Source organism: Sylvia atricapilla, chromosome 3 (genome assembly GCF_009819655.1).
Source record: "Sylvia atricapilla isolate bSylAtr1 chromosome 3, bSylAtr1.pri, whole genome shotgun sequence".
Lineage (NCBI taxonomy): Eukaryota > Metazoa > Chordata > Aves > Passeriformes > Sylviidae > Sylvia > Sylvia atricapilla.
Window position 1 is genome coordinate 58,200,259 of NC_089142.1, and position 22,938 is coordinate 58,223,196.

The 22,938-nt window shown below is 40.3% G+C and overlaps 1 protein-coding gene across 2 annotated transcripts in view; it reads right to left on the bottom strand.

The window, feature by feature from the left end:
• Positions 1 to 22,938, bottom strand: part of SYNE1 (spectrin repeat containing nuclear envelope protein 1) — a 286,213-nt gene that overhangs the window by 12,611 nt on the left and 250,664 nt on the right. For both annotated transcript variants that reach the window (XM_066315491.1, XM_066315492.1), the window contains 11 exons: positions 21,156 to 21,318; positions 13,370 to 13,557; positions 11,526 to 11,676; positions 8,059 to 8,241; positions 7,537 to 7,674; positions 6,612 to 6,803; positions 5,394 to 5,724; positions 4,492 to 4,560; positions 2,440 to 2,582; positions 1,472 to 1,598; positions 149 to 360 (listed from right to left, as the gene is read on the bottom strand). In XM_066315491.1, the coding sequence (XP_066171588.1) occupies positions 149 to 360; positions 1,472 to 1,598; positions 2,440 to 2,582; positions 4,492 to 4,560; positions 5,394 to 5,724; positions 6,612 to 6,803; positions 7,537 to 7,674; positions 8,059 to 8,241; positions 11,526 to 11,676; positions 13,370 to 13,557; positions 21,156 to 21,318 (1,897 nt within the window). The remainder of the gene's footprint in view (positions 1 to 148; positions 361 to 1,471; positions 1,599 to 2,439; positions 2,583 to 4,491; positions 4,561 to 5,393; positions 5,725 to 6,611; positions 6,804 to 7,536; positions 7,675 to 8,058; positions 8,242 to 11,525; positions 11,677 to 13,369; positions 13,558 to 21,155; positions 21,319 to 22,938) is intronic.

Below are 22,938 nucleotides of genomic sequence, written 5' to 3' on the forward strand. Positions count from 1 at the left end.
GTGATTTAGAAATTCAGTTTCCCAGTTACTTTATCAGCAGCAGCCCGCTATGTGGGGAAAGCCTGCTGCAACTATTGGCAACCTCTTCAACACACCTGTTGCACTCAGTTTTAGAAGGTATCTCTTGGAATAGAGAAACAAAACTCACTTTTAGTTTTTTAATTCTGAGCTCAATAGTTTGTATGTCAGTGCTGAGATCAAGGCGCTGGAGCTTCTCCAGTTCCTCTTCAGTTTCTCCCAACCAAGCCCAGATGCTATTAAGGTCGGAGTTGAACTGCTGCCATTGCTGAAGGTTCTGCTTCATCCTCAGCTCCTTGCTTAGAGCTTGAGCCTGGATTAATTCCCATCTTTCAATTACACCTGGAATTACAAGCACCAAATTAAACACAACCAAAAAAAACTCACTAGCTGCACACACACATAATTGCATAAATGGAATACTGCTCGGGATGAAAAAATGCTCCATAAAAAGCCTAAGCCACAAACAATAACCACTTCAAAAACTAAGATTGAAGAAAGTGATGTTGGAGAGAAAGAATGAAGAACCTGTATGAGTCCAGTCAACAGGCAATTTTATTGCTTTCTAATGTCAGACTTCTATGAGCAGAATTAAGCTGATACATGCAGATCTCTAAAACAGGATATGCTGGCAAAAAAAGACATCTTCAATTACCAGACAAGTGCAAACCAGACAAAAACATTAATATATCTAACTATTTATTATTTTCATTGGTAGATGTGCTTATCACAGTGTAATGGTCACACCTCCCTATATTTGCCTTAGCTGCTGCTAATGCATTGCTGCGCTAAAAAGAAATAAATTAGGGGCTATTTCTTTTTGCTAGTTATCTTGAAATCCTAAGGCAGAAGGACAAGCTGTATCATTCCATCAACTTGAAATGTACAAATAAAGACCTACAACAAAATAAAAGAGACTATATGGGTAGCATATCTTGTCAAGCTAAGAATGGAGATGATGCCTTTATAGTCTCTGGAAATCCAAGTTTTCAAAATCGATTACTTCTTGTTCTACAGCTGATGTTTAAAATTAGTCAGTTGAATACTTCTATCAGATAAAAATAAATTTCTTTACTGTAGGCAGATAATTTCAGAGGTGAAAGCTAATATTAGATGTTTTGTACAGCAATATAAGCAAGCTTTTTCATGAGAAATCTTACAGCAAAAACCCATTGTATCCAAAGGCACCTCCTGAAAGGCTTAGGGTTATGCTTCATGATATGAAGGGGTTCTTAAAATGGACTTGAATGCTTGAACTCTTCATAAGGCATACACAGGGAATACTTGATATTCCTTACTATTCCTATTAAAGGATGTTAAAACAGAGCATGGTAACAGACAGTCATGTAAATATATATGCCAGCAAATAACACCAAGCGTTTATTCAGCAACGCTTTGCATGTTTGCTGCTTTCTATAATTACTGTTCATCAAATGAACTATGTGTTACTTACCAGCTGTTTGTGTTTCAGTACTGTTCATGTTAATGAGTCCTGAAAATTTTTCTTCTTCCTCCTTCAGTTTATATCCAAGCCTTCTTACTGAGTCTATGCTTCCACTGCATTCACCTAGCAGTTTCATCTGTGTTAACAAACAAAACATTACTTTTTAATATATACTGTACAGGGCTAATTGTGTGGACACCGAGAATTCCAATGCAACTTCTAGAAATTTCCATAAGTATGTATAAGTGGGAAGAAAAAGATCTATTACTTTAACAGTTTGCGCTGATACTACAAAATAAAGTATGTACAGATGATAAAGGCATCAAGGACAAGCTATGCAGAAATAACCCCATTAGCCAAATCATTCTAAATGTCTTAAAGTGCCCTCTTTTCTAAATTTTAAGAAACTATGGCAAAGATGCTAGAATATTGATAAAGAAAATTACCTTAAATGTGAAAATATTACTATGCATCCAGGCAGCTAATTTTTAAATGCTGTCCTTAATGAAATTATTTGAATGGCTTAGAGAGAGATTTATCATTCAGAAAACCTCTCTGAGAAAGCTTTTTAATCAAGGATTCCATACATGTAACCTTGCTTATATGATGCATGCTTATAATTCATTAGCAAGATGAATATCATGCCTGAAGCTACAAAATCTGCTTTTAAAAGCAGAGGAACTTCAAACAAGGATATCATCACTAGATGGATAAAAGCATGTGTGAGAAAGTATTTCTAGACATCTGCAAAAATGTAACAGGAAAATAAATTCCTTAGTCATATTCCTCTAATCTTATGCTGTTGTAAACACACTAATAACATAAACAACAATAGCATGTGGTTAAGGGTAGTAACCACACAAGTGAATCTGACTACGACAGCTCATTGCTCTGCTGAAGCAGCTGCATTTCCTTCAAAAGCTAAGCTAGGCTAAGCCTGGTGTGCATGTTTGACTGGGGCTCCAAAACACACGCACATATCCTTTGTAAGTGGAATCCAGTTCTGGTCCTGTAGGTGTCTTGCTACGGATGATGTTTTCTGTTTGTTGTATCTGGAAGCGACTGGTGTCCAAGGCCTTGTCCAGCTGGCGGATATGTGCTTCCAGGGCACCTGGTTCACCTGTATCAAAACCAAAAAGAGAGACTGTCACCCCAACTTTTCCAAAGGCTTTTTTTCCCTTGCCCAGGCAGAATAGAGATTAGAGATTAGACAGGGAAGGAGAAATGTGGTGGCAGCAGTGTAAGTGGTACAATGTCAAAGCTAAGTGATAACAAGTTACATTAGACAGTATTAGCAACCTTTAAAAGATGACAACAATGAACAAGCTTGCCATAAGCATACTATAGAAGAGTCTACAGTTTAAAGAAGGCTTGCAAATTATTCTGAAGTGACTTTTCCTCTGAACTGAATGCCTTGTCTTTTTTAAAAGAGAAAGTTCTCAGCAAAGCATACTCTAACCTCACTGATTCTGGGAAACACCTTGCTCCCTTTCACAAACACTGTCAAATAAAACCCTGTAACCCAAAACTCCATTTTTATGATCTAAATCCATGTGAAAATTAGGTAGCTCCATTTCTCTTCATATTATTTCTCCCCACTAAAAAGCAGTAGAATTTGCATCTCCATGAAAGGATCCTAGAGACTGAAAGTGGCATACAAATGCTAAGTGATGCTGTTACAATCATATTGTCAAAAGCCATAGATTACTGGACATCTTGGAGGCCTGCAGCAAGTAGTCTGTGACTGCTCTGGGCAACCACACTAAGCAGCAAAACTTATAGCATTTTTCCAATTATGTACTTGACAAAGATCATGCTCAACATATCTGCAAGGTGGTATTATTCATTCAAGCTACTGGGAACCAATATCAATGTTTCTGAAGCAGGACTAACTTGTAGTTTCCTTATAAGAGTCAGCTGATTTTTTTGAAATAAATTAGCTACAGAAAATTATAATGTGAAGCAGGCTGCAGCCTAGAGGACCACATGAGATCCTTCTCATGCATATTCTATCACTATGCCTGATTTCCATCTGTTTACAAAGACAGTTTGACTTAATTCATAAAGACACAATTAAAAACATGAATAGAGAAAGAGAGCCTTCTGTCCACCTAACTACAGAAAATGGAGCCTCTTGGATGATTAATCTTTTTTTTTATATATAAAACAGCACCTCACTCCAAATGGACAGGACAAAGTGCTCAACATTGTTTCTCACTCACTACTTTAAAAAAATTTTCATGGGTCAGAAAACTATACACAGTTTTTTCCGCAAGCACTGGTATTATTTATACCTTTAATCAATACTACTATTTCACTAATTTGGGGAGTAAATAAAAATGGATCGTGAACCTAAGGCTTGTGTCACAGACAGTAAGACTTTGCTTTTTGCATGATGTCATTATTTAAAAAGAGGAAAACTGAAATTATGAGAAAAGGTATTTGCAAATGCATCTATTTCCTCCAAGAGAGTCATTGAACAAATGAGACAGAAGGTCTCATCTAGTGCAATGAGGAAAGAAAATAATTTTCCAAGATATGAGACTAAGATAAAGACAGTACCTCAAATGGACATTTTGATGACATGAAACAAACACTAACATAAAAGTTTATATCTGAGTGATAATTCAAGGTGTGGCTGTGTTTAAAAAAAAAAAAAAAAAAGGCAAACCTGAAAAATTAGGTAGTGTTCTCTGCCTTTTCCTTCTGCCTCAAGATGTAACAATGTATTAAGTCCAGTTGATGGACACCAGAGAAAAAAGATCAATCAGATCAGTTTAGTTCAGTTAGCCAAGGTGAGAGGGCTGATACTTCAGACATGATTGTTTCATCCAAGCCCCCAACAGTACCTTTAAGCGCAACAGTAAAGCAGGAGGATACCCCTAAGTTAATATGCCAATGCTGCCATGTAAGAAATATTTATCTTGTAAGTTGTGAAAAGATAGCAGATGCTAGGAGAAGAGAAAGAAGTTACTCTTGTGCACCATGGTATTTGCATCTGGATGTGCTTAGTCTTTTATGATGCCTACCAGAGATATTTTTGAGGGCGTTTTCTGTGAGTGTTACACAGGCCTCAAGAGTTTCAGGGATCTCTACATCTGAAAAATTAAAAGCACAATCTGATTTGATGGCTCAGCAACGGCCATCTCCTTACAGCAGGAGTCCTTTTCATGGGACGGATTAAATAAATTGTTCCAATAGCAAACATTCTCTCTGGAGAAGGAAAAAGATGAAGACTGAAAAACACAGGGAGGCTGCTACAAAGATCCAGGCAAACCTGACTCTTTCCAAAGCAATGACCTGGAAAGCAAAAGACAGCCACAAGATCACAGTAAAATACACTAGTATATCTTATCCCACAATTGGCTCCATTTAGGCACTCTCATTTATTAAGATTTATTACACAAAGCACAAACACTTAAAAAGGATTTCCAGCTTCACTAGAGAGGAAGACCCAAGATCCCACCTCAGACACTCCTTTGCTGGAATCTTGCCTGCACCAGGGCAGGGTTAGGATTTACTTAAACCCTTGATGATTTTCTCAGTGGGTCTCTCCCACAGCATTTCATCATTAGTTTGTTCTGCACCTTTTGCCATATCCAGTATAGTTTCTTCTAGTCAGAATAACTTAGGACACAGGGATGTTACAGATGACATATCCCATCTGGCAGGCCTCATGCATAGATACTCAGCCAATTCCCTGCCATATCATGTACGCCTCTGCCATTTTCCAAGGCTGTCGTCACCCAGGAATCTCCATCACTGTGTCTAAGGCCAGAGGGCCACTGAGATCACTTAGGAAACGCTATTTAAAGTCATCAGGGGCTATTTAAAGTACTTTTTCCATGAGAATACTGGCCACACAACCACACATATAACATTTGCCTTTTTTTCACTTGGAGAAAACAGAGCACTCAGTCTGCCACCATACCTGCTATGCCAGCTGCTCCTCTCAGGTAGAAATCTTTTTCTTGCCCTCCGTCTTCTTCTGAGTGCAGTGCCCGTGAAACGGCTGTCTCCAGGTCCCTGCTAAGGTCGTAGTCATGATCCCACTCCAGGGGGATGGAGTCCACGCTCGCAGGGGTGTCTCGCCCCGATCGCTCGCTCCTCAGCGGCTGGGAAAGAGGCAGCGAAAGGTTGGAAGAGGGGTGCGGGGAGAGAACGCTGTCCGCAGATTTGTCATGCCAGCGTATGTCAGAGAGATCTGCTGATTCATCCAGATCCACCTCTCTGTCAGAGAGGTCGTGCTCGTCATCTGTTAGCTAGAAGCGTAATGCAAACAGAAGCCATCAATGAAACGTGCAGAGGCACTGCATGGTCAGCCTGGGTCAGTGAAATAAAGTAGCATTAAGTGACAGGCACACTGGTGGGGTTTTCATTTTGCACATTCTCTTTTGCACTTTCCCTACATTATTTTTAAGGTCTGCTAAAAAACCAAAACAACAAAGATCGAAGTGCCAGCTCATTTTAATTATTCGAGGCACATAAAGTCTCACATAAGGCAAATACCTCCAGACTTTTACTGATGCTACTTCAATGCAAATATTAAGTTAGGAAAACCTGTGGAATCAATTAATAGAAAGTGTAAGTGATCTTTATCACAAGCATTGCTCTCACTATGTTATTTTGTATTTTGATACCCCTGGATTTTGTTCTTTTCACTCAGTAGGACTTGATCTACTAAAAACTGTTTTCCTTTCACTTTCTCCTTTTGTTTTCCTTTTCTACTTTTCAGCTTGTGTTCAGTTCTAGAAACAAATTTCTGTCTCTTCTGATGAGAAAAATCATTTTATCATTGTGTTTTTTTTAAAAAACAACTCAATAATCTGCCAGTCAAACTATCTGGCAGTACAGGGAGATGTTCTTATGACCAGCATCACAGTACTCCCACGAATAAAGTTTTATAAATCTCCAATTTGCATGGACTTTCACGATGATTTACAGAAATTCCAGATATCATCAATTTGCTCTCTGAACAGGACACAAATAGCATGTAATGGAAGAGAGGCAGACGTTCAGAGTTGCAACAAAATTTAACCACAGGACTTTTGGAAAGTTGCTTAGGTTTCATTTCAACATCTTTCCTCATTCTCACATTTGTAAATTGGCAACAAACCAAAGAAGTAAAAACATATGTAAATATACACACAGGAAGGCGGATAAGTTTCTTGTGATAGCGCTCCACTCGCCCAAAGACCTCTTGGCAGTAACGACGCAGCTCATCTAGTTCTTCTTCAATCACAGCTGCATCCAGGGGCTCACTTTTCTCAATGAGCTGCTCACCTTGCACAATTATCTGCTCAATTTTGTTGTTGTTCAGGGAAATTTCTTGCTGGAAAGCCTGTGTAAAAAAAAAAGCCCATGCTTTATCAACAAAATCAACACAACAACAATCTGGGTGATTAAAGATACAAGTCTCAAGAGTTTTACAGAAAGAGTAGTGTGGGTAACAAACAGGGATTGTACCAAGTACTCTTGGCATGAGCAACAATGAGCAATTAAATTAAATTTAGCATTCCACAGTCTTTCAAGCCAAAACCAATGATACTTCATGGCTTACCATCTCATTCCTTACTTGTTGAATTTGGAAAGAAAACTGTTCTATAAACAAGCCATGCTAATGACCAAACGTCTAGAATGAACAGAGATGCTAAACCTAGCACAATGGAATTTTGGATAATGTGACATTTGGTATTGTTCTCTCCAGAGAAGGAGTTTTGTAATGCAGAAATGGTTGAAAAATGTAGTACTTATTTGATATTAGCACTAATGGAGACCTTAGATAAACAATTTTTATTAACATTTCCTATTTTGATGAACGAAAGCACACTATCACCCCTGGTTTTTCTTTTTACATTTTTCACAGAAAAAAAATCTTCTATTTTGGCAGAAAAGTATGTATTGGGATCTGAAATAACTCGTAACTTTTGAGGTTGAAGTCTTGGCCTGCAAGTAAAAGAATCATATCGGGCTGCATTTCTGCATAATGTTTCTTAAAATTCTTTTCTCACCATGCATGGTTTTTTTTCCCCTTCTTTCATCCCTCCTTCTCTAACTACCCAGTTATTTTTTACCTTAAGTTGCTTTATCTTTGCTTGGACATCACACTCTGAGAAGTGCTCGATGTTGGTCAGCTGCAGGTCCATCTCTGTTAGCCATACCAGGATGCTGTCACGTGCTGTTTCAAACTCCTCCCGCTGGCCAATAAAATGCTGGAGGGTGGAAAATTGGTATGAAATGACGAGAAACATGAAAACTACCAGGAATAGTAGGGAAATTACTTTCATCCCCATCAAATAAAATGTAAACTCAGTACACCTTCTTCTTTCATCCTCTATATGTTTTCTGAGATTTCATATTAAGTAACACCGTCTAGAGCTGCAATTATTTAACTTCTGTGAGGAAGGTGGTGTTTGATGTCACCTTTGGTTGGATGTCTATACTTTGGTTACTTTGGACTAAGTGAACTGATGAGCTTCCTTCCTCTTCTGAAGGTAAAGAAACCCCCTCAACAACACCGTGCAAACACATTAAACTGAAAGCTGCTGATTCATAACTAGTGTACTGAAACTGAAGTCTTAATAATGGAAGAATACCTTTAGCCTGCGCAGGATGGAGGTAACTCTCTTTTGTAAATTGTCCCATCTCTGGTTCCCCTCATGAACCATCTGCTTGAGGCTGCCAGCAGAATCCGTGCGGTTCTCCCGTGCCAGGCGCCGATACTGCTTATTGATCAGCTCCAGCTGAGTCAGGCTTTCATGCACTTGTCTCTGGAAAGCCTAAAGCAGTATGAACAAAAGACACCTTCAGAGTTTTAATTAATGAAATCAGGATACATCTCTTGCCTTATTTTGACTCTCCTTCTGCATCTGACTTATGTAAGCCAATAAATTCCACTAGTTGGAGACATCTCCTGAGGGCTACCCTATAGAGATGCTGCCTTCTGGTTAAAAACCAAAAGAAAAGCCAAAAAAAAAAACAAAACAAAACAAACCCAAAACAAAACAAAACTCCAAAATACCCAAAAGAGTTTATAAAACTGATATGGTTCACTGAGAAATGTTGGTTCAATGAGAAATTGCAACATGAATATCCATTGCAAAGGTAAAATCAGTACCAAAAGAAGTCTCTTTCTTCTGAAAAATTATATGCTTTTATATTTGAGAACAGAAGTACAAACAACGAACACAAAACTCTTCTTTTGTTTAAAAAAAGGAACAGAAATCCAAGATTCCTGTGGCTTCACTGGATTTCCTTTCACATATTGAATTTGCTGAAATGCAAACATTGAAGAGATTTGAGAAATTGTTTATTCTGAAACATGACACTAAAAGAGACATCTCTTTATATTTAGTGTACTGGTGTGCAAGTAAGGTTTGTCTTAAAATATTCACAGAAAAGAAAATGTCATGAATATCCATGCCGACTTATGTCTGGGCAAATGTTTGCACCATGTGCTTTTGGTGCTTGCTCTTCTGTCACAAGAGCCACAGAGAGACAGCTGAGCTGCACAGGCAAGTTAGCCCATGGCTTTTATGTTGTGGCTAGGAATCATGAAGACTGGAGGAAGCACCTTGTAAAGAAATGACAATTAAAACTATTACTGTTACTACTACTACAACTATTACCAACAAAAACAACAACAAAATATTTTTTCAAAAATCTACTTGCTTTTATCTTTTCATATCACTGAAATAGAAAAGCAACCAAAGGAAGACCTAAAAACCACGATTACACCAGACCTCTTTTGAATACAAGTAGGGTTTGGATCTCACTGTAGTTCTACAAACATGCTGCCTCAAGTTCATACATATTCCTCACAATGCAATAGAACACTCAATTCTCTTCCAAAACTAGACATCTCTGTCAATAACAACTGTAGAACTGGGATAGGTAATATACTTCTGTAGAGAAATTTTAATTAAACATGTGAGTTTTCTGCGTAAAAAGATACACACTTCATACTGTACAATTCAAAGTTAAAAATGACATAAGCACATTTGTGATGTAATACCAGAGAAGAAATGAACTCATTCAGAAAAAAGATCAAATTCTATAGAGTACTCTCGACAAAATTATTCTCTTCATTTAATGGCCATCAGATTGGGTAACGGACAATCAAAAAGGAGCAAATGTGCCTGCAGCTAGGGTGAAACGATCATAGAACTGAATTAATTTATAATTGCATAATTATTTCTAAATTGGAGAAACAATTCTGACTGTATTTACTAGGGTTATGAAATCTGAAAGTGTGCAGTTGTTGTTTCACCTGTTACCAAGCCTTGTCCAGCAAAAGAACAGCTGTTTATTTGCCTCCCATTTTTTCATCTCAGCTACACAAGAATTCATCTGTTGCATTCCTCCCTGTAACCTCCTTTCATTTCTCCATAAAACTACTGGTGAGGAAGGAGCTTGGTTTTGTACAGTGAAGTCAGTGAGAGCCATCTCTGACCTCTGTGCTCAAGAACTGAAAGATTCCTATATGGTCTAATGAGACCCTTTTGTTATGTGTTGGTGTTTCTTGAAATTAAAGTGCAGATACAGAGAAGAAAACAAAATTTTAAAAAATGCCTAGTTAAAGCAGAAACCTGCTTCTGTTAATATTTGTAAGTGGCCAACTTCATACTGAATTCACAGTAAAGCTGCTGAATGCCACTGGATTTGAATACCACACTGCCTTCCTGCTATTTGATAGGCAAAGAAATGAGGTGCTCAGGAGGGAAAAAAAAAGAAAAAAGAAAAAGAAGGAAAAAAAGAAAAAAAAAAAACAAACTACAAGAAAAGGAGGCTTTTGGAGAGGTTACACTCTTCTCTTTGCATCTTGTTCCTGCTGACACTATAGACAGTAAAAAATCTACTAGTCTGCTGCAGAGGAAAGGTCACCACAACATCTGAGGTTCAATGAAACAGACTTTGGGGCAAGTCAATTCAGCTGTAAAAATCAAAGAGTCAATATACTTGTGGTACAGCTTCTCATACAGAGACTTACTAAATAAGAGATTTAAATCCTGATCATCACAAAAAGAGACAATGGCAAAGAGGTCTGAGGCAGAGTGTGTCCAGGAAGCAAACATTTCTATACTACAGCAATTTACCTGGCCATACTGAAATCTGGCATAAGGAAGTCTGTCTAAAACCAAAACCTGGCCAGTACAGCCATAAATGTGAATATCAATTATAGAACACAGCACTTCACAGTTTAAGTTTTTGCTTTAATTGTTAAACCAAAGCCTACCAACTGTGCTTACATACTGTTTAAAATTTGCATTTCTTTACAGAAAATGCTATTCAGTGTCTGACTGTTTATGTAACTGCCTAAATAATCTGTTCTCTTTCTTCTCTCCCATCTTGACATACTCTTTGCAAATATGAATCCAAGCAAAAGATTTTCCTCTGTGACTCACCAGGCAATGTGCATGTGTGCTTTATACACAGGTTTACAATCCCTTGTAACTATGAGACAAACCCTCACATCGCAGCGGACACAACAGAGTCATGTAACAAGCTCCTATGCACTGACCAAAGGGACAGACTGTCAGTTTTAAGGTATGCTTAACTTTTTTAAGTCACAGGGACATATAATAATATGTGGACATATAACAGTATTTGCACAAACATGAATTTCATGTATAAGGACCCAAAGTGGAGATATTCTGCATCATATGAGAGACTTCAGAGAACTGGGTTCAGAGAGTTATGGAAAGCAGAGGAGGGATAAAAAAGCAAAAGCCAGAATATGCAGCATGCATTTGAAGAGGCACTTGGTGAAGGAAGATTTAGGAAGGCTCTGTAACACTGACTGACTGGACATATTAAAAAGTTGCAGAAATAAAAAAGGTGAGGAATCTAGCCGTGGTGGAAAAACAGTGGAGGCACTTCCAGTTGTCACCTTCCACAGGATTCTTTTAATCCTAGGAACCTGACACTGAGGACAGCTACAAAATCATCAACTCCACTTTATTAATACAGCATCTCTGCTGTAACTTGGTTATGGGAAGCAAAAACATCAGCTGGCTGCTGCAATGTGATCAGTAGGTATTGAATTTGAACCACTATAAATCACCTCAAATTTCTTCAGTTCTTCCTTAGCAACAGTGTAAAGTACACCAGAGGAGCTTGGGAAAGCAGCTGTCCTCTCAGAGGCTTTTAGCCACTCTTCAAATCTAGAGTAGTCATCCAAAAATTTTTGCCATAGCCGCCAGGTCTCTTCAATTCTGCAACAGATAACAAAAAATGGAACAATGGCCAGTTCCTTGAACTTTACAGAACTTTAACCTGTCTCTGCAACAGCAAACTAGCACTGCACCAGACAATAACTGGCTATTAATCTAACTCAGCCAGCCAGACTAATAAACAGACCACAGGGAAGGCTGGCTTATTCCAGACTGAGCTAGAATAAAATCAAGGCTTTTTTTTTAAGTAATCTAATTTTGGATTCAGTATAAAAAACAGTTTAAAGTTTGTTATAAGAGCTCTAAAAAGCTGAATATACACTAAATAACTTCTGAAATGCAGTGCCAGTGACATCAGTAAAGATGCTCTTTAATACAAATAACTGTTTCTAGTACAATAAAGATCCTACTGATAGCTCAGTTAACTTACAAATCCACTAAAGCATAATGTGTACATTCTAAGAAAGTAAAATAGAGTTCCATGCACAGTTCCACATTAACTTAAAATAGTTCTGAATTGATGTGTTGGACACAAAGTTATGAAAGCCCATGTACTTCCAAGACAAGGTCAAAGATAGAATTTATATATGTAGTTTTAAGTCAAACTTAGAGATGTATACAATTTAAGAATTTCCATGGCAATAGTATAAAATTACTAAAATATATGAGTCCATGGATATAGATTCAAACCTAACAGCAATAAATGTTTCGCATAAAATAAACATAAAACTTAACTAAATACATTAAGAATATCCCACAAAATGAAAGACCATAAGAAGTTCAACTCAGCATTTTGAAACATCAAATTCTTCCTAGAGTTTTTTATGTGACTCTAAAAACATGACAGAAATAAGCTTCATAACTTAGAAAATTTAAGAAAATATCTTAAATACAGGAGTTTAAATTTGTAAACTTGTCTCATTACTAAGTCAGCACATAGTACATAGCATTTCCCCCACATCATTAACCTACATCATCACTGCTGCTGAATTCTCCAAACTATCCTACAGTTTGGGAATATCCCAACTATATCCTATAGTGTATCCTATAGTGTGGGAATAGAAAACAATGAATCTTCTGGATATGAGGGTCTACGCATGTGCAGTTACCCAGATTACACCCAAGAATCCCGGGTGCTGTGACCCACATTTGCTCAGAATAGCTAAGGTGCACAGGTGAAGAAATTCCATGTGAGTGCTCATGAAATTCCACCTAAGTCGTGAAATTCTTCGAAATTAACAAAATCAGACATAAGAGTAACTGCTGACGAACACTGGCTACATATAAACACTAATACCAGGAATAATATTCCACTATTCAATAACTAGTTGCCCATCAATCTCAGTAGTTCTTGTGTAAATTTAAGTGTTACAATCTCCCTTTCAGGTCCTGTTTCCTAAATCTCTTGAAGTAATTTCTATCATCTAAACTTTCTCTAGCTTCTCTCTTATCGTATCTATGAAGCATGGGAAATAATAAATCATTCTGTTGAAGGGTCTGTGAGTGAAATTTGATTATTTTTATCTGTACTTTGTATAAAGGCATGTGCAACCCAAAATTTCATTTTTTTCATAGAGGCATAGCAGCTGTTGGCTTCTACTCAGTCTATGATCTTTTTCTGAACCTTACACTCTTTTGTTCTACACTCTTTTTTACTACAGTCATATAATATACATCCCATCCTGTATTTTTGCCTGCGGAACGAAATACTAATCTGTAGGTGTTTTAGACTTACTTAAGTCGCCTTTCCATTGACATTGCACAAATATTTCTCCACCTTCTGTCCAGATTGCGCGTAGCCTGCTGGATAGAGTCACACTCTGCTTCTGTGGCACAAGCATCACAGTCATGAAGAAGTACTTCACACAGATTGAGAACAGATGCCACGCCAGTGCTGTGTTTCTCTATGTCCCTCTGGAGGTCCTGCAGGTGAAGAGATTAGTTCTTAAGAAAAATTGCAGAACAGGCATCCATGCAAATGTATTTATCTTCCACTTGTTTAAAAAAAAAGAAAAAAAGCTTGCAAACAGAAGAAAAACATCCAGTAATACCAACTAAGAGAGTGCATCTACGCAAGTGGTGATGCAATGTTATCAATGAGGCCAGGAGAACCTGGCAGCATGCACAGCTCTTCCAGGGAGTACGAACACCAAACCATCAACTGGGACAAACTGCCAGAGCTCTGCATGCTCAGCTGAGCATCTTTCACACACATTTAATCAACACCACCAGTAAATGGCAGAATTATTCTCAGCCCTTTCCCAATACCACAGAGAATGTAAAGCAGAAGTTAGTAAGAGAAGTGTGTGAAGGAAATAGATTCTTATGTACTGCAAGGGTTTGGTGGAGGGACCCTTCATGAACATGTTGCTCCCCAAGTGAGACAGCTCCAAAGTGGCACATTTGACATGGAGACTGGTAGCAGCACATGTGAACAATGCACAAGCAGGAGATTTTTCCTCCTTCAAGTTTCCAGTTCTATAGTATTTTCACTGGAAATGGAAAATGAAAATTCCAGACACCTAGGGAAAATGCACTCACACTGTCTGAGCACTTATTATATGCGATCAGTATTATTTTTCCTGATGGTTTCTTGGTTTCAATGGTTTGTTCTAGTGTTTCCTCTAGTACGAATATTTCACCTTAGTTTTGATCTCCAGATTCAAGGTAAGACAACACGAGTAATTGGCTGTTGTTGTTGGATCAGTGCAATGAAAAGAAACTCTCCTTGACTTTTGTCTACATTTGTAATAAATTATCAGAATATCAGATGGAAAAATCAGTATGGACAATAACAAAGCCAAGAAAACATAATTCCAATTGTGACAAAGAAATACTAACGTAACTACATAAAAAAGTGCTATATGCATCTAGAATACTAGGTTCATTTCTGATTTAGATGAAGAATGGAAGCAGTAGGACAACTGGAGATGAGGAGGTTTATGTAGAAGGATGTGGCAGCTTGGGGATGAGCGGAGACAAATTGCTTTGTAATTTTGCTGTTGAAGTAAACTGTGGCATGCAAAGGGAAATACAGTGTTAATAGACTGTGTCTAAACATATTTAAGGTCTAACTAGAGGAACTTACACTAACAACATGACATGAAAATGTCTTCCAGCAGGAAATGAGACCTAAATGTCGAATTAAAAAACTCAGGAAATTGGAACTAGAGCAAGGTGGACCAATATCAATGACTTTTTTCATTTCACTTAATGAAGTAATCTAGTTCATCTTCTCAACTAGGAAGTAATTTTGTAAATATCTACTTGAGAACATAGAGTGGAAAATCACAATCTTTTCTTCCTCACCAATGGCCCTCTCACTTCACTTGCCTGAAAAATACTTTCATTGTGATGTGAAAGTGCTTATTTCTCTTTCTATCAGCCCTGAAATATTATAGAAGGGATACTATAATCAGATGTCATACTTTATGAAGCATACACTCCAGACAGCCATGAAACTTCAGGTTAAGTAAGTTCAGGTAACATGATCTCCTTCCTAATGTTTTGGAGTAAAGCAGTAGTGAGTAGTGAGTGGGTCCTGTGCATTCCTAAGAATTACACTTTTTTTATTCACCTACAGAACATTTCCAGAAGCAATGTCCAGAATATTTCTTCTCCATAGTCCAATATTTATTTCCCAGATTTTTAAATTTACTATGTTTATTAGAGAACATTAAGCCCTTGGGTTAGTTCACAAAGGAGTGTCACTTTTATGCATTGCTGTGACCCATATCCAACCTCTTTTTTTACATTCCAAGAGCAAGGAGACTGCAAAAAAAACCAAACAAGTAATTCTTTAAATGAAGTTCATTAGCCCAGGAAAACAGTGCACTGATGTTGCCCTACTTTCCCTCAGGATATCCAGATTCAACTGCATTTTTAATTTCACTAGAGACCAGCAATCTGCAAAGCTGATGTTTGGCTGAAGCAGATGCTGAGAAGTAGATAATGGAGTTTCACAAATGGAATTTGTCCCTCCTCTTTCACAGCGTAACATTTTTAACCTAATTTTGCATATGAACAAGTGGGAAGGTAACATGACCTCTGTGGAAGATCAAACATGGAAAAGAATGCAAAGTCATTAGCATAAAAGACAGGGAACAAAGTATTTGAGAAGGTAGCCTTCTGAGGTGTGGTGGATAGTGATATAGCCTCCAAATAATAAAAAATACTGGTTACCATGCATTGAAAGTGGGTGGGTTTTTAAAATTATTACTATTATAACAACCATGGCTTGTATCATTATCATATCAAATTATCAGCATGTTTCCAAATACAGTATCCTCCCATTATAATATTCATCTCTATTTCTCCCCTTTAGTGTTCAAATTAAACCACTCTCACTTCTACAGAATATCACTGCATGCTGTCACCACAAGGAAACAGTGGAAGGCAGAGATATATCAGTCTCTGTGCCCAAAATAAATCCCCTAAGAAGTGACTGTAACAAACTATGGGATATCTGCATATGGATTCTCATGAATAATCTCAACTGTCTACTTTGTTGATAGCAATGTTTAGCCCTTCCCAGCACTTTATTGTCTCACAAACACCATTCATTAGTGACACTTGTGGTTGGATAGGGACAGGCGGCGCGGAAGATCTCGGACTGTAACGGTGAGGAAGAGAGCAAGCCCCATCCCCCTCTCGAGATAAGCTACCCCTGAAAGGAATGTAGACCCTCTACTAACATGTGCCAGTACTTTTCCACTCCAACTACTAACCCAGGAGGTGTGGCAATATCCTGTTTGACGTAGTAGTAGATAAGAGGTATAAAACCTGAACCTTTTACTTAATAAACGTCTTTTGTAACCGTCTGCCATATTGGTACAATGCGTCTGTTACAAGACCCGACCCACTCATGAAAGTAAAGTGAAAGTCGTGCTGTATGCCTAGATACCAGAGCCTCCACTGTGGCAGAAACAGCGAACTGCTACAAGTGGTGCCGAAACCCGGGAACGATTACCTCGGAGGACGGGAGCTACGCTTTGGAAAGGCACAGCGGGTAGGAGTCGGCCGGTCCGAACTCCTGAGGAGGAGAAGGAAAAGGGGGACGCCCCAAGGACCCCGCGGACAACATAAAGCCCGTGACGATGGTCGTGAGTTTAGATGCGGTCCACTGGAAACAGCGAGACCAAAGGGATTTATTTCTTGCTATTGCAAGATTATCGGATTTTGGCGTTATAAAACGCCCAATATATATATTAAATTCAGAGGGGTGGGAGAAATATACAGTTGCCCTGGCGGAAGATACAAAAGCCACCGGCAGCGGAAAAGTTTTAAAAGCATGGGGAAAAGTTGAAAAAGTGTTGCGAAAAGCAATGGAAGAACAGGAGGCTTGGAACGCTGCAAAAACGTGTTTATTCACGGCTAAGCAGCCGGGGAGAGGGGACCGAGGGGGCGCAGGACCCTCCGGAGAAGCCCCGGAAGAGACGGGGGGGGGGGCGCAGTGCAGCAGAGACCCCAGGGGAAAAGCGGGAGTCAGACGCCTCATCCCCCTCCACAAATACATGCATAAAAGCCGCGGAGCACGCGGAAAAACCCCGGGTCCCCCCGCGAGAGACCCCAGATCCGAACACCCCCGAAAAAACCGCGGTTTCCCCGATAGTCCCTCCTTGCCGCGACCAGGGTCCGAGCGGCGGCACGGCGCTAGGACCGGCGGCGGCGCCGCCCGCGCGGAGCGGCGGCTCCCCGGCACGGTCCGAAACGGCGGCCTCTCCGGGCGCGGAGACGCGGCGCGGCCGGGTGGAGGAATGTACGCGGCTCGTCTGGGAAGAACTCGCGCGGCAGGCAAGAGACGCCGAGAGATTGGCTATCGCCGCGGAGGGCATACACCCCCCGCCATATGGCCAATATGGCGCCGACGGTCCGGCGCGGGGGCGGGGCGACCAATCGCCGCTACCCCCCCCGCCATGTGGCCAAGATGGCGCCGGCCACGTGGAGCGCGAGCGGGGAAGGGCGCCACGTGGCGATGCGAACCCGGAAGTGCAAAACCCCGCGACCGAGCATGCGTGGGGGGTCGGAGGAATTCCGGAGCCACCGACCTACATGGCGCATGCGCGGGAGAGCGGGGGGGGGGCGAACACACGGACAAGGTCCCTTACCGGTGTCATCTACCAAGGGCAGGGGCGAGCAAAAAGGGGGAACGTGGGACAACCCCCGCGCAAGGCGCCGGCGTCACCCCCGGTCGGAAGGGGGGGGCCGGGCGCGGGAGGCGGAATGGAGTCAAAGCAGAGGGAACATCCGAGCCCACCCGCCGAAGGCGGGACGGGGGCGGAGTCCGGGGAAAAAGCATAGCAAACCGGAAGCTTACCACCAGTTCACTTCCGATACGGAAGGAAGTTACAGCTCCACGGCGAGCTCTACAGAGAGCTCCGAGTCCGATTCGGAAACGGAGATAACAGATTTTATAAAGTTTTCAGCGAAACCGAGCAAAGCTTTTAACAATGTAAAGGAACAAACTCAGTGCAAACTAACCGATTTAAGTTTGTTCCCAGAGGAACGAGACGCACCACCAAGCCGTCAGAAAGCACCAGAGAAACCCACGCGGGCGAGATCCAAGCACCAACGATATGCCTGTGTGATTTTGTTGCTGGGGTTTGTCGCCAGAGGACAAGCCAGCTCAGATTTCTACCCACACCAGCCATTCAGGTGGGTCATGAGACATCTTACCAGTGGTAAGGTGCTCAGAGACATCACCACACCAAACAGTCCATCCTTCGTGCTTCGTATTATCGATTTGTTTCCAGGACAACCAAAGGTAGACCCTTATTCTCCATTTTCATCACACACATACCTATCCTATTGGTGCCCAGCTTCAAACGCAGGAAAAAGCTATTGTAATAACCCCGGCTGGGGATATTGCGGACATTGGGGATGTGAGACCATTGTAACAGACGCCAGGCCGTCAGGGCCTGGGTGGGACCCACAAGAACCTGACAAATTCCTGCAATTCACCTGGGCACCCGCAGGTTGTAAAACACCTCTCTCTGTACACGGGAATTCCTATCGATATAGCTACAAGATTCCAAAAATCCGAAAATGTATATACTATAACATGACAGTTTTGCAACCCACTCATCCTAGCTGGACGGTGGGCAAGACCTGGACAGTGGTCCTTCAAGGGTCAAAAAAGTGGGTGAACGTGCAAATTACCAAGTCTCAACCCTCAGAACCCAGAGCTGTGGGGCCCAACAAGATAATTAAAAGCACACAGACAAAGAGAAATATGACCTACCCTAGGGCTGCACCTACGGGTGTCAGCAGAACCCCAACTAGTGATGCAAAAGCCTTTCAGATGGACAAATTAGATAGGTCAGATCCCGATCCAATCTTTCGTATGTTAGAAGCTACCTTCCTATCCCTGAACGAATCTAACCCTAACCTAACCAATTCCTGTTGGCTTTGTTATGATGTCCAACCACCTTTTTATGAAGGAGTTACTTTAAACACCCCATTCAGTTACTCCGCCGCTGATGCACCCCAGCAGTGCCGATGGGACACACCTCGCAGAGGGATCACCCTAAGCCAGGTCTCAGGCCGAGGCAAATGCTTTGGTAATGCAACCCTGGCTGAGCGAAAAGGGAATGTCTGTACCAGAGTTGTAAAGCCTAACAGAAAGAATAACAAGTGGGTAATACCTGCTACATCGGCAATGTGGGTTTGTCAAAGGTCTGGAGTAAGTCCGTGTGTATCTCTTCCCAAGTTTGATGATTCTAACGATTTCTGTGTCCAAGTTCTGATTGTTCCTAGAGTCCTGTACCACTCAGAGGAAGAAATGTACAGCCTTCTCGAAGAATCCAACAGGCTCCACAAAAGAGAGATATTGACAGGTGTTACCATCGCAATGCTACTCGGCTTAGGAGCAGCCGGCACAGCAACAGGTGTCTCAGCCCTGGCAACACAACACCAGGGTCTGTCTCAGCTGCTGAACAAGATAGTTTCATTTGTCAAAGCTCGCCTAGATCAGACTAACATTCTGTTCATAGGCCAACATGAGATGCTGTGAATTTAAAATTGCCAGTCACAAGATTTCCAAACTTGCCTGGCAGAAATTTACTCAAGTTTCCAAACTCCTTTTTCCCTTATTAAGTCCTAACCTTCTACCTCATTTAGTGCCTATATCTATATATATATATATGCGTATAACTACCTCGTTCTTTTGTGAGAGAGGGGGGGGAGATGTGGTTGGATAGGGACAGGCGGCGCGGAAGATCTCGGACTGTAACGGTGAGGAAGAGAGCAAGCCCCATCCCCCTCTCGAGATAAGCTACCCCTGAAAGGAATGTAGACCCTCTACTAACATGTGCCAGTACTTTTCCACTCCAACTACTAACCCAGGAGGTGTGGCAATATCCTGTTTGACGTAGTAGTAGATAAGAGGTATAAAACCTGAACCTTTTACTTAATAAACGTCTTTTGTAACCGTCTGCCATATTGGTACCATGCGTCTGTTACAAGACCCGACCCACTCATGAAAGTAAAGTGAAAGTCGTGCTGTATGCCTAGATACCAGAGCCTCCACTGTGGCAGAAACAGCGAACTGCTACAGACACTTCTGTGTTATAAATTATGATCCCTATATAAATTTCATATAAAATATTAATAAGCAATTCTGAACAGAGAAGTAGCAAATCAGTTAAGGAGCTGGCAAAATCTCTGAGGGAGTCCTTGGCTCTCAGTTCTCCCCGCAGCTTAAAGGAGCAAAACACCCATTTGTATTCTTCATAAATTATCCATAAAATATCCTGTCTTTCCTCTTCCCACGCATTTCTTTCTCCTCTGGAGATGTCCAGGAGAATATCTAAGTCATCTTCAGCAGGCAACAGAAAGTTATGCTTGCCAATAAATAACCAACAGGAACACAAAAGACAACAATTCTCTCCAGCAATGTGCTTCTAGGTAAAACTGCATTGGGTAGTGAAGTGTAACAGGAAGGAGAAAGTACAGTAAATCATCTTAGAAGTAACATTAGTATCAATGCCAAAAACTGGCTGACTTCAGATTTTTCTATGTATTTTAATCTTGCACTGCATAAAGGCTTTGTGTAGTATAAACCAACCAATTTTAACTTCACATGTATAGCTCATGCATCTTCGCGTGCAAAGTGACTCTCAAACAAGCTGCAAAATAAAACCGAGTTAGGAAGGTTGCTAAAAATAGTAATTTTCAAGCACTTGCAAAATTTGCCAGGTCAAATAGGTGTCAGTTTTGCCTCTGGGAACAGACAATTCAAACAAACAAAAACCACACGTCCCAAAGGAAAACAATTGCAATAACTCGTTCAGGTGACATCTCTTGGTGCCTTACCTTTCTTGGAAATGTCAATCAGCTCCTGGTGGATTCGATGTCAAGGCCAGCAGAAGGCTCTATAAGTGACACAGTAAGTACCACTTGCCTTGATATTTAAGCATTATGCCTTATGCCCTCTCAACTGAACTGGGTATGGGCAGCCCAAGGCCACTCTACTCTGGGTCTCCCCAAGTCACTGTTCACCTGGTAAATGTGTTGTATTTTACCTGCTGTTCATTTAGCTTCCTTTGTATCTCCTCAGAGTCACAAGTTTCATAGACAATAGGTTTGGACAGCTCTGACTCAATGTGGGCAAGCCAAGATCTCAGACTACTCATGTTTTTATCCAGCTGCTGCACTGCAACAAGGGTTTCCTTCAACTTCTTTACCCTGTAAAGAAAAATAAATGGCAGTATAAAATACATCCCAAAGAAAAAATTTCAGAGCATGCATTTCAGGAAGTTTTCAGAGAAGCTTCACTTAGATGGCAACTTCTGTTGTAAAGTCATTCTTTATTATATAACAGAAGTATATTATATGTGCATAGAGGCCTGCATTCATAGCTGCCAGTGAAGAAAAACTGAGCACTTACAAATGCCACACCACATTTTCAAAGTTTCTGTACTTTTATCAGTTGACTTTAATATTTATTAAGAGAAGTTTTCTGGGGATTTTTTTCAGTACTTTTTTTTTTAAATGAGCTCACACAGACAAACCCCCTCAACAATATAAGTAGTTATGTATTTGACTAACAGATGACAATTGCTCTTAGAGTACACATAACCTATCCATGTATTGGTGGGAGAGTGCACTGAATGAACAGGACTTTTTCACACCCATGAAAACACTGAACTAAGTAACAGAGAAGATTTGGGTTGGAAGGGATCTTTAAGTCATCTAGTCCACCTGCTCTGCAATGAGCAGGGACATCTTCAACTAGATCAGGTTGTACAGAGCCCTATCCAGACTGACCTTGAAGATTTCTAGGGATGGGACACCATCTGGGCTCTCTGAGCAACCTGTTCCAGAGTGAAGACTTGTCCTTGAATAAGTAAGTTTCAGAGCAAGAAGTCCAGCTCAGAACTTGGGGAGAAATCTTGAATCCCAAGGGCTGCTTTACGTTGGTGTTATTGGACTGTTTCAGGTTTAAACAGATGAAATTGGAATGGAACTGCATAATCATTTATATCTAATATCTTTCTTGGGGTCCTGACTCTGGAAGACCAATGAGCACGAAAAACTGAATAGGTTTCTGTCTGTTTGCAGGGTTGTGGTGGTGGTTTTTTTTTTTGTTGTTGTTTGTTTGTTTGTTTTGTTTTGGTTGGTTTGTTTGTTTCATTAGGTTTTTAAATCAAGAGAGCATTAAGCTTAGAGAGTGAATAAATTCAACTAAACTTTCATCCTATCACAATAATTTTTCCTTCAATCTGCTTGAACTGCAAAATTGTCCTTCAGTAATTCTCTCTTTCCTACCCCCATGTTTCATAACACACATTAGTGGATTCTGAGTCTTTTCCTAAGGTCTCTCTTTTTCCCTGTTTGTGTGGTACCAAAACAATCTTGAGTAATGTTCCCTTTTATGCTCCTATTGCTCTTCTGCTTAAGTGTTTTGATACCAGAAAGGTTTAAAAGATGAGTGCAGCTGTGAACAGACTGACTAAGTTGGGTTGAAAAATATAAGATTGCCAGATTTGTTAAAGAAACAAAATGCCACCTGACTATCCTATAATTCAAATTAAGCAATTCATGTTTTTTTCTCACAATACTAACCAGCAAATTTATCAAGTGTTTCCATATTGAAAGCAGTGGTCACAGCTGATGGTTAAGAGTATCACGGAGATATTAATGTCATCTTAAAAAGTTAAATTAAATTAAAAGTCAAATTAAAAGTTAAATCTTTCCAATTTTCTTCTCTTTATAGTCATCTCTTTAGCACACAGGTGGTTAAATCGTGGCTCTTTATTGCTAAACCCCCTTAAGAACAGTTTAAATACAGCTTCCTTGCCAAAG